This window comes from Solanum tuberosum, unplaced genomic scaffold (genome assembly GCF_000226075.1).
Source record: "Solanum tuberosum cultivar DM 1-3 516 R44 unplaced genomic scaffold, SolTub_3.0 scf00558, whole genome shotgun sequence".
NCBI lineage: Eukaryota > Viridiplantae > Streptophyta > Magnoliopsida > Solanales > Solanaceae > Solanum > Solanum tuberosum.
In genome coordinates, this window is record NW_006239478.1 from 102,067 (window position 1) to 114,442 (window position 12,376).

At 32.8% G+C, this 12,376-nt stretch overlaps 1 protein-coding gene across 1 annotated transcript in view; it reads left to right on the top strand.

Annotated features, from left to right (window-relative positions):
* The window catches only part of LOC102579842 (SWI/SNF complex subunit SWI3C), an 18,552-nt gene extending 11,403 nt beyond the window's left edge, over positions 1-7,149 (top strand). The window contains exons 7-9 of the mRNA XM_006365474.2: positions 4,259-4,332; positions 4,407-4,591; positions 6,219-7,149. Of these exons, the coding sequence (XP_006365536.1) occupies positions 4,259-4,332; positions 4,407-4,591; positions 6,219-6,674 (715 nt within the window). The 3' untranslated portion in view covers positions 6,675-7,149. The remainder of the gene's footprint in view (positions 1-4,258; positions 4,333-4,406; positions 4,592-6,218) is intronic.
* Positions 7,150-12,376: the final 5,227 nt, after the last annotated feature.

Below are 12,376 nucleotides of genomic sequence, written 5' to 3' on the forward strand. Positions count from 1 at the left end.
CCCCACACCCTAACGGACCCTAGAGCTTTATTGCTTTGCCTTTTCATCACTAATATCTGAGATGCAAGAAACTGGGTTGCATGCTGACACATGTATGGTTTTCTATTTGGATACAACTGCATCTCTAGCGCATAAGCTGGGTTGTATGCCTTGCTTCTAACTGTCACCTCATACCTGTCATAGAGATACTATAAAGGCAGATCATGCAGTTTTGCCTTATGCTTCATTTCTTTCCGTCGATTGAACACCAAAGGGTCTAATGTTTTATGTAAGTGGTCCCCTTCAGACTTAATAAAAGTCTCTGCTCCAGGGATTCTACTCTTAAATTGTTGGTGTCCTCCCATTGTTTGTGCAACTGGGTTGTTAAATTCGCCCATTTATATTCATTGTTTCTGTTAGATATAGGTTGTATTTTCTCATGAAATCTACCATTACTGTAATCCTTACCTCCTTTTTTGGGACAAGTAATATAGGTAAATCAGAACCTTAGAAAAGATGAGTAAGAGAAACTTTGATGTGCATGTTTCGGGGAACTTGTGATTCAAGCACTACTCTTTTCTAGGGTATGCTTTCATCGTACTTAACTGGAAATCATTTGAAACTGAATTTCAGGCTTTCTTGGTTCTTCTGTTCAGTTTCAGTTTGTGAGTTTTAACTCTTTGGTTTGGTTTTATTTCTTTTGGAGAAAGAGAAACACCAAAATTTTAGGCATGTATAAACAGTGTTAGTTCTTAGGAGAAAAGGAAATAAAATTTAGAAATGATTACTCTTCTATCTATGCTGCCGGATGTGTGACTGCCTTACTCTTACTACGATCCTTGCAATTAGATTAGCTTAACTGGTTACACATGGACTTAACAAGATAGTGCACTTCTGTTGTCTAACTTGGGCAGTGTTTGCCCGAGTGATTATTATCGACTTGCCATTGTAAGTTTTATTCTATAAAAATACTAGTGTTGCCATGAAAAAAATAATCTAATTTACTATAAGTGATCATACTCGCTCCACTTCCACACAAATCTAATGGATTTTAAGTTCTAAAACTGATTTTAATAACAAAATATCTTGAACTAGAAGAAATCAATTCACTCGAATCGATTCATTTTGATCAGTAGAAGAAATCAATTCACTTGATTCTTTTTGATCGATAGAAGAAATCAATTCACTTATAAGACATGTATATTTTTCCCTTGATGAACTCTCTGAAACAAAATGCCATAAGATAATTAATGATAAAGAAGTAGTTAGATTTCTTTCCTTGGTTTAGAATTCCTCTTCATCCTTTCATTTTGGGTATCAATAGCTTGAAAGAAGACCAGAAATAAAGAATAGGTCCCGCCCCCCGATAAGAAAAAAAATACTTTTTTGATAAATATTATAAGCCCAACAAAACTCCAAAGTTTAGAATAGGCACAAACTCAGAAAGGCAGCCAAAAAAGTTGAATAGAAAGATATAAGCTGAATCATAGCTAGCTTTTGGTTTGGTTTATGTAATTACAAAAAAAAAAAGACCGGTATGACCAAATTCACCCTATTTTTCTAACTGTTTCTCTTTGTTGCTGAAGCCTTTTCTTCTCATATAATAATTGAAGGACTTGATTATGTGAAAAGAGTATGTGTTATCATCTCCAAATGTGGAAGAAAGAGTCAACAACACAACCCTTCTGGATCAAATAGCCTACTGTGAAGCCAAAATGGCACTACTGCTATTAAACTCTATTTTGGGTATTAAGTTGGTCTTAATGCTGTAAATTTAGTTGCTTTCTATTGCTCATGTGCTTGCCTATGCTCATGAATGCTTCAGTGGCACCTAAGTTGCACAGACTCTTCACTTTGGGTGCTGCATCTATGTCAAGTGTCAACACTACTTGGGTGTGGGTGTGGGATCCGTACCAGATAACGGTCAAACAATTTCGGGTACTTTGACCTAGAACAATAGAGAAATTTGAGATAGATACAAAGATTTCTAATTCGAACTTAATATGTACTTAATAATAATTCGAACTTGCTCTTGAAAATTTGTGCATTCCTTCCTTCCAAATTGTCAACCATAATTTAGGAATACTTTTATAACTCTATTTTTTGATACTTGAATTACTTTTAGCCAAATCCCCGCACCTGTGTTTGTGCTTAAGATCTGTACCCTCGAATCTTAAAATTTACATCATGAAGGATTCAACATTTGTATTGTGCTATTTGGTTGTATATTTTTCTTGCTATCCTGCTTCTATGACATTCCTTTTGAGCCGAGGGTCCGTCAGAAACAACCTCTACCCCACAAAGGTAGGGCAAGGTCTACGTACTTCTACCCTCCCAGACCCAGTTGTGGGATTACACTGGGTATGTTGTTGTTGAAGGATCCAACCACTAGATCTGCACCCTTATCAGACCCTTGCACCTGAGTCGGAGCAACTTATAGTGGCACGATATACTTTGCTACCTTGGGTAAGACACTTTATAGCAACTCAACCCACAAGTGATATTGTCCGCTTTGGGCTTGGGTCTGCATGGCTTTAAAATGCATCACCAGGGTCTAAGGCTTGCTTCCTTATATACCCATCATCTCTTCCTTGTTTAGTCGATGTGAGATTCACCTCCTATCATTTTCAGTAAAACTAATTTGTTGGCCATTTAGTCTAGAAATAATATGTCAACATTAGCTGTGAGCTAGAAGCATTCACAGTTTCACACTTCTCTATTCGCTCAAATACACTGTTTTGATAGTTGAAAGTTGAAACCATAATGCACTGTGATCCACCTTTGATGAGGCAAAAGGTGAGCACCTTTCTGGTATTGCAATTTTGTCCTTTTGAAAACTTAAATGAGCTTAACTATTCGTGTTTTGAGGTAGTCAAGTTTATAATGGTGTCATTCTATTAAGGCCAAATCCATCGGTGGCCCCCTAAAGTTGGCAACAATTTTCACTTAGACACTTCAACTAGACGATGCTCATTTTAGACACCTCATGTAGGGTTCCGATGTGTCATTTTGACACTTTTTTTATATTATTAGAACTAGCTTAGGTGTGTGGATAAATAAATGAATGAACATGTGACATGTGGATTTTTTTTAATTGTTTTTTTAAAAAAACTCACTTTTACTTTTTTTTTCTTCAAAATATCTAACCCTAGTGCTCACCCCCACATCTTTTGCTTCTTCTTCTATGTGTTTTTGTTCTTTCTCTGTGTTCTTCAAATCCATTAAAATTCATGTGTTCTTCTTGTGCTATACAAATTTTGATTTCTTGTGTTACATTCCTTGATTCCTCCTTTTTTTTAAAATCAAAATTGCATCTTGAAACAAAAATAGCAATATTATATAAATGGTGAAGATGCAGACGGAGGAAAATATTGGGGATTTAGTTATGAATGCTATGGGGAAATGTTATGGGATTTAGTTTTGAATGCTATGGGAAAATGTTGGGGATTTAGTTATTTAAATGGTGAAGATGCAGACGGTGTAATAGCTTGTTCCTCCAATTTTCGTTGTTACAGACACAGAAAATTAGGATAATTTAGAAAACTGAAAATCAAGAGAACTTCTCAGTATTATTAGGGGCGGGAGTTTTTTAGTTGTAGTAGCAGACAACATTAATGTGGCAGAGCTTAAACTTTATGTGATTTGATTTTAAAAAGAATAAGAGTCACAATAGAATGATGATGATCTTCATTTTTTCTGGTGAGGTTGCTAAAGAAATTGACTCTTTTGCTGAAGAAATTGGATTCTAATATTACCCAACAAAGTTTTGCAGAATTTTTTTGAAAAGTTGTGTGGTGATGTTGGGTGATGGAAGGTGGAGAAGTTACAGGAAGAGAAGAGTGAGGAAGAAGAAAGCAAAAATATTTTCCAAGAAAAAAAATGTGTTTCACGCGCATAAAATTCGTGTAACACACATGCTATTTGAGTCAGGGAAAAGTGTCAAAATAACATAGCGAAACTCTACATGAGGTGTCTAAAATGAACATCGCCTAGTTGAGGTGTCTAAGTGAAACTTGGTGCCAAGTTTAAGGGGCTACCGATGGGTTTGGCCTTCTTTTAAATACACAGCAAAAGGATACTTCATTATAACCAACAATAATTTTAGATTTCGTGTTTTTTGCAAATATTATGAGAATTTTTTTTTAAAGTTGTTCGTCTTCATGCATTTTGTTGCATTCAGCAATTGGTAATACCATAGTGTATTAGTTTCTTGAGGAGCAACAGATGAAACATTTCTAATCATCTTAGTGATCTCAAGGTATATACTTCAATCTTGCAGGACCAGTGTAGGAAGAATGCCTGGAAAGAATGAAAGTCCTCATGGAGATGTTGGAAGTTCGTATCAGCTAAAAGGTGCCTGTAAACTTGAACTAGTACTGACTGTTCTTGTTTCATCCTTCAAATATTTTCTAATATAATCTTCTCAGATGAAAAGGCAGGAGGACAAGGTCCATGGGGTCAACATGATACTGGAGGTGCTCCATTATCCACTGAAAGTGTAAGAGCTGCTGCTAAAGTTGGTCTTGCAGCTGCAGCTATAAAATCAAAGCTTTTTGCTGACCATGAAGAACGTGAGATTCAGCGGTTATCTGCAAACATAGTCAACCATCAGGTGATCTGATGATACTGTAGTTATTCATCTCCAATTGACCTCCTGTTGAGTCCATTTCATCCTCTTTCTTCGTGTTTTGCTTGGTTGAGCTCTTTATTGACATCTTTTACTTTCGGGCATTTGGGTTTGCCAAGTATTAGGGCCATTATAGGTGCATTGCAATGGGTTTGAAGAACTTCTGCTGAAGTTTGTGTTTTGTTGCTAGTAGCGATTCTTGGGTTAAAAAAAGTGGGAAGAGTTTGGGTTTGAGGGATGTAACTGGAGAGCTGTGGTTTGAGGTTCTGATGAGTTCGTCATAAATTCATAATACATACCTTATGTGGATAAATTCATAATTCATAATACAAACTAGTTGAGAACTGAGATTCAACTTTATGAATCTTTATTCATTCCACTCTGTTCAAAGCACATTTTATTTCAATACTAAATAATTTACCCCTCAAGGATTTCTCTAACTGTCACACAGTCACACTTATATCTACATTTTTGGACTTCTGAGATAATGTTTCTCCACTTGATTTTAGGTTTTACCTCGTTCTCTTCTATCACCTTCAATCATCATATAGTACGACCTAAGGTTTGGTGTATAGGAAGGTCTGCATAGGACATGGTTTGTTATAGTTAGCTTTCTACTCTATATGAATTTGGTAAAAAAGATCAAAATTTCTATGAGAAGAAAATGATCTGACCTATTTCAACCCCAAAAATAAGTTCATGAGGTGCTGCTGGTCCAAGACCATATAAGTGATAACAATCCATTCCCTCAAACCAATGTAGAACATTCTAACACACCCAGATTCGGACATTTGGAGTGTCCACAACATACCATGGGATAAACCAATAATAGGGATGGGTCTTGACTCGAAGATTATTAAAAAAAAATAGATCTTGGGCCAACCCAAAATCTAGGTGGAAGTTGAGGATTGTTCAAGACCATATAAGGAGACAACAACTCATTCCCTTACATTATGATGGTAGAATGTAATGCCATAATATAAATTGTTGATGAATTTCAAATTCTCCTTGGAGCAGGTAACCATTGGATACTACTCCCCCTGTCCCAATTTATGTGAACTACTTTTCTTTTTAGCCTGTCTCAGAAAGAAAGTCACCTTTCTGTAATTAGAACATTTTAGCTTTATTATTCCCCCTTTACCCACACAAATGTCTTAAGGCTTCATTTTTTTCTTCAACTTTGTTCCTAAGTCAAATAGTGCCTCACATAAGTTGGGAAGGAAGAGTATGATTTTTCTTGTGTTTGCTTGATATTTTTGAAACCATAGACATGACATCAATGGTATATAAGTAATATGGTACTAACACACTATTTTATCTAAGTTTGAATTAGTTTGCTTATTGAAAAAGAGAGGAAAATTTAGCGGCTGCGGGTTTCCCTTGTCATCGAAAAAGAGAGGAAAATTTCAAGTCTCTACAACTATGTCTGAAGTTATGCCCTATTTCTTCCTCTTGTATCTTATTTCTGCATTTTTAGGAAAATCGTTGGTTTGGGAGCTTCTTTTGTGGATCTCTATGTTTGCATTGAACCATGTTTGGTTAAGGATGCATCTCTCTTGGCCTTCTCTTTGCAATAATTTTGACCTTTCTACTACTTTCCTTGTTCATACAGTTGAAGAGGTTAGAGCTGAAGCTGAAGCAGTTCGCTGAGGTGGAGACCTTGTTAATGAAAGAATGTGAACAATTGGAGAGAACAAGGCAACGCTTTTTTGGAGAACGTGCTCGGATGATGACAACTCAACCTGGTTCGGTTCGTGTATCCCGACCAATGGGTGTGTCTGGTGCTGGTGCAGCAGTGGTCAGTAATACAGGAAATAGTAGGCAACAAGTTTCAGGTCCTCCACAACAAAATTTTATTGCTGGATATGGGAACAACCAACCAATGCACCCTCAAATGTCATTTATGCAGCAACAAGGAATTTATGGATTTGGGCCTCGGCTGCCACTCTCAGCGATACACCCATCCTCTTCAACACCCGGTATGTTTAATGCACCAGCAAGTTCCCAGCCTGCTCTCAATCATTCAATGCTTAGACCTGTATCTGGGACAAAAACTGGCTTAGGTTGAGTGAAGATAGTGATTGAGCTCTGGATTTACTTCAGTTTACTGATCGGTTCTCTTCATTTCTGCAATTATTGAGGCGAGAGAACAAGTTGCATTGCTCTGTCAGACGGATTGAGACATTAATGAAGCCAATCGACTGAAGATGCAGCTCGGACTGACAGTGCAATGGCCTGATTACCCAAGCAGGACTGCTCACATTAGTTGCTGCTTTATGCTGCTAAACTTATTCGTAGAAACAACTTGTACTATATTTCGGTTTCTACTGTGACATAACACTCTTTTGGTAACAAGAAGTATGAGACTAGGGATCTAGAAATGTAGTTTTGTGCAGTACAGGTAATTGAGATGGAGAAAACAGGGCAATGGAGTATGGCAGTTTCTTGATCATAGAAGTCGTGTAACAAAATTGTTGTGCTGATTCCTACATTTGTAACTGATTTCTCAAGTAATTTAACTAAGCTTTGAGGGTTAAACCAAACATGACAACAACTACGTTTCTGTCCCAAACAAGTTTGGGTCGGCTAAACGTCCCCTCAGCTTCCAAAAACAAACTTGTTCATCTTTAAGAAGCTTTAGTGCAGTTTTACCAAATGAAATTTTGGCCTTTTCATAACCAAATATGAATTAAGTGATGCGAGAAAACTGAAATATCCTGATTGAATTTCTTTATTATAAATATTATCGTTTGAATTGTAGTATAGTTTTGATATAGAAATTAAATTGAATATGTTGCTAATTGTAGAATCCATTTCTCCTTGTACCATACTGGAGATACATTTTGAAAGCTATTCAAAGAAATTCAAAATACAATCATCACACTTTGAAGAGAGTATATTTATAATTCAATTGATATCGTCATTTGTATGTCAAGCTTGTAACAATTTTACTTCTCTAGTTGATATGTAATATAATATATTAGATTATTTTGCTAAAGTAGAAAAAAGAAAAATGATTTCTTTTTTCAAAGGTGACAAAAGCAAACAGAATTTCAGTTTGTTTGTTGCTTAATGGTCAACCTTTTGTAGGCTGTACTGGTTAAAGTTCAACTAGTTGAATAAATAAGTAAAATCTGCAATGGGTCCATTATTACGTACTTTTATCTTTGACAACGTTAATGATTAAGGTAGATGTCGGCCGTATGACTTCTGTTCGTTGTATATCTTAATTCACTATTGTACAAATATCTTATGATTCACAATTCATGTGGGTGTGCTTGGTATGAACGATAATAGATAATTAGATATTTAATTTTATTTAAGAAGAAACTTAGAAAAGAAATGAAAATATTTTTTTGGTGTTTGGTCACTAAAAATGACTTATTTTTGGAAAACATTATTTTTTGGTTCAAAATGTCAATGGTAATATTGGCTGTTCAAACTTGACCCCATTTTAAAATTATTATTCTAAGTAATTTTTTTTTGAAATTCTCAAGATTAGTCTAAGATGAGACCCTTTTTTACAACTACTATGAAGAATTAATGTCAAATTAATTAGTCGCGTTTGCTTTTTGTTTATTGTGTTTGTAATAGACAATCATTTCGAGTATGAATCTTAATTAAATAAAGAAATACGTAACCAAATTGTTCAAGTAGTTTTGTTTAAAAAGTCTTCATCTGATTCTTTTTTATGTCTTTTCTTTCTCACTTGAAATTAATAGGAATGTTAATTAATCACTTTGGAGACTAATTAACGTATAAAGTAATTCTTTCCATACTATATGCTCTTTCTCGTGCCTTTGACAAAATTTCATAGCCTTGGCTTTTATTTTCATTATTCTCCTTATAAAATCATTTGGAAGATCAAACAAATTAAACAACTTGCTGATTATTTTATGTGGATGATCTAATTCATTTCAAAATTAGCCGTTAACACTGAGGAAAAAAATGGAATTAGTTATGAATTTTGTTACTAAGTTCTTCGTGTAGCTAATAAATGATATTACGTTGCTAAATAGAATCAGTAACAATTTTTTCTGTTTAGCGATGAAATTTAGTTCCTATTTTTTTAGTAGTGTAAAAATTATACTAAATCAAGCAATTTAATTTTAGCAAAATTGCAATGAATCAATATATTGTATATATATATAATTTAACCATAGTCGATTGATAAGTGTGTGTGAAAAAATATATCATACTTTCATTATTGATTTGATGTAAATATTTTTTATATCGGATGAGAGGGGAAGTAAAAGAAGGAAAAAAGAGAATATTTTGTGGTTTTCGTAGACATCAAATTAATTTAGTAATCTAGACCCCATTTTTTTCTTTCTAAAATTCCTTTTTGGAATAAGATTCTGGTTTATCATTTATTTGACGTAAACTAAAAAGTATTCCAGTTACACTAACCTGAATGTAGTCGTGAGATTGCTCCACTCTTAATAAGAGGTCTCGACACCTTGCAGTGTGCGATCTAAATTTAATTGGGGCTTCAAAACGAACTCCAAACACGGGGTGAAAAACTAAAAAAAATTAAAATAAACCTACTATTATTTCCTTTGGCTTTGACTTATAGGTTTTTAAATTCCAAACCACAAGCTGTTAAACTTCATTTTCGAATAATGTGAAGAGATTAAACGTAAACGAGTGTAAGAGAATAGAAAATGAAATCTTTGTTCTATGCGTACGACGCACACGTTTTGCTTAATTAACATATGTTTCACAAATATTAAGCTATAGCTTAGTTGGTAGAGCACCTCGTTTAGTCGTTTACACACACGTTAATATTTTTCAAGAGTGAAAATAATATTTTTCGTTTCAATTTGTTTGACCTATTTGAATTTGATTGTGTTTAAGGAAAAATAAATAAAGAAGACTTCTGAATTTTGAATTTTGTGGTCTAAAATTAAAGATTATATCAAATGTACTAAAATACACTTTAATCTTATGATCTTAAATATATCACATGAAAAATTAAAATTAAAATTTTACCAAAAAAAAAAGAGTCATTCAATTTGAATAAACTAAAAAGAAAAGTACTCCAATTTTTTTTTTCTTTGGCAAGGATGAAGTATGTTACTAATTCTGAGAAAAAATCTTTGAAGATATATAAGTTAGGAGTTTATCACAATTCTAAGGGCCATGTTACTCCTTCGATTTTATATTACTTGACTCCTTTTTATTTGATAAATCTCTTAATTTTTTTAATTAATAATATATTTTATTAAACTAACCTTATTAATGATATTTTAAAATTCTAAATTTACCTACTTTTACCTTTACATAATTATTCAATACTAAGAACAATAATAAAACTTTTTTAATTTCCTAAAATAGATAATTACTAAATTGAAACATCTATTTTTGATATCGTGATCAGTTAAATGAAGGGAGTAATATACGACTAAATATCTTTTCAATTATGAAAGAAGTAAAGTTTTATAATTTTGTTCTTTTTAATTTTTTTTAAATCATATTTGTGTGGAACAGACCAGAGTATATAGTCTTTGTTTGACTTTAATTTCCAGTGAAAAATTTGTCAGGCTGCCTTAATGTTACTCTCTTTTCCATATTAACTGGATTTTTGAGATTTTTTTATTGTTCAAAATAATTGAATTGGTCTAAGTTTAAAATGGATGTTTGAACTTTTTTTCATATGCTCTTCCTTTAATGAAATTTGATATTTTCTAGGAGATAAATTGCACTACTTTCAAGTCATCCCGATGTTTCATATGGAGTACTAATAGTCCCTCATATTTTCAATATAAATGCACTTTTGCTCCTCCAAAATTTTGCCTATTTTTTAACATTGATTTTATGCACAATTTTTGTATGGATTAATGTTCAATCGTCATTTTATATATTTAGTAGAAATAATAACTCCATGTGAGAGAATGTGAGAGGAAGAACACCCTGTTTTATTAGAAATCATATTGCAGCTAAAGTTGAGAGGCTTGTCATGTCGGTTTCACGTGCAATAATATAATTTTTTTCTTTTATTGCAACGTCATATGTCAAGGTGTTCTTAGTTTAGCTGCAATAATATTTCTACTGAACAGAACAAGGTGTTCTTCTTCTCACCTTCTCTCACATGAAGTTATTATTTAAACTAAATATATAAAAAGACAATTGAACATTTCTTACATAAAATTGTGGACAAAATGAATGTTAAAAATAGACAAAAGTTTAGAGGAGACCAAAAGTGCACCAATATTGCAAGCATGAGTGTCTATTACTGCTCTATGTGAAAACTCAAGAATGAGTTTGAGTCTTAACCCAATGATAAAGAATTATTTTGGGCCTTTTTTTTTTCTTCACAAAAGATAATAATAAAAAATATGATTAAAATTATATCCTTGAATATTTTTCTTAATAAGCATATATTACCTCATAAATTCAGTTAATATGAAATAAACGATTTAGTTATTCTAGACTACAAGTTGGTTCATCATGGAACCCTCTTTTTGCATTTATTGGAACAATAATTATTGGTACTCAATCAATCAATTTGATGGGAAAATAATAGAGATATGGACTGAAATGATGTCTCAACAATTTCTTTTCTTTATTGAGGGAAAAACAAACATAAAAGAAGTCCTCTAAATATATATATACACACAATAAATAATTTTAGGATTTTTTTTTAACTTCTTAACGATATTCAACGATCAAAATAATTGGTTAAATCCCATGAAATCATCGATCTAGATAATTGATTAAATCCCGTAAAATCATTTCATAGATATATTACACACTTTGCTAAATTCACATTTGAAAACATTCGGTTACTTTGTCCATTTTATCTGAAGAACATTAATAAACCATTCATCAACTGAAGTTGTAGTTCCTTTTATAAATGAAATAAAAATATTAAAGTAATATTTTATATTTTTATTTTTGCTGTTAGGTATAAATATAATTCTTATGATATTATATTTGTGTGGCACTGAAATGGACAGTGTGTGTTTGACTTTCCAGTGGATGATTGTCGATGCCTTTATTAATGGTTAGTTATTGAGACACCAACTTGGTTCCTCATACAATTTTTACTTATTTTCTTTAGAATTATTTTTGGGAATTTATTGGTAGTCAATCAATTCGAGGAAAGTAAAATAGTAAAAATCCTATATAATTATAATTAGATATACTTTAATTACTATCATATATATTATTAATATTATTTACACTTTAAAAATATTATATATCTTACCACTAATTAAGAGTTTCCTATCGAGGAAAATGCACCTAAATATATGTATTTTTGCTATCGACCAGATACACTAAAATAGGAAGAGAGACGAGCGAGATGGGGAGGGAGGTGAGTGAAATTTGTTATGTATCCTAGATACATGCGAATCACACTAGATACACGCAAAATACTATTTATATGTATTTGATGTGATTCGCATGTATCTGAGATATCAGATACATGGGAGAGTGGCGAGCGAGATGGGAAGGAGGCGAACGAGATTTGCTATGTATCCCAGATACATGCAAATCCACTTGAATATAGAATATCTAAAATAAACTACACCTAATTTTGACCCTATATATCCTCAAGATACATGTATCCGAACGTATTTGGACACACTAAAATCTAGTAAGATTGATAATATTGCAAACTCAAGTGTATCTAAATAATTAGCTTCTAAATTAGTGAGATTTACGTAGATTTCCTTTTTTAATGTGTGGTTGCATTTTTCGTTTGATGTTTAATTAGGAAGTTTTGCATCTTTAAATGCGATTCAAATACATTTTGCATTGGGAAAA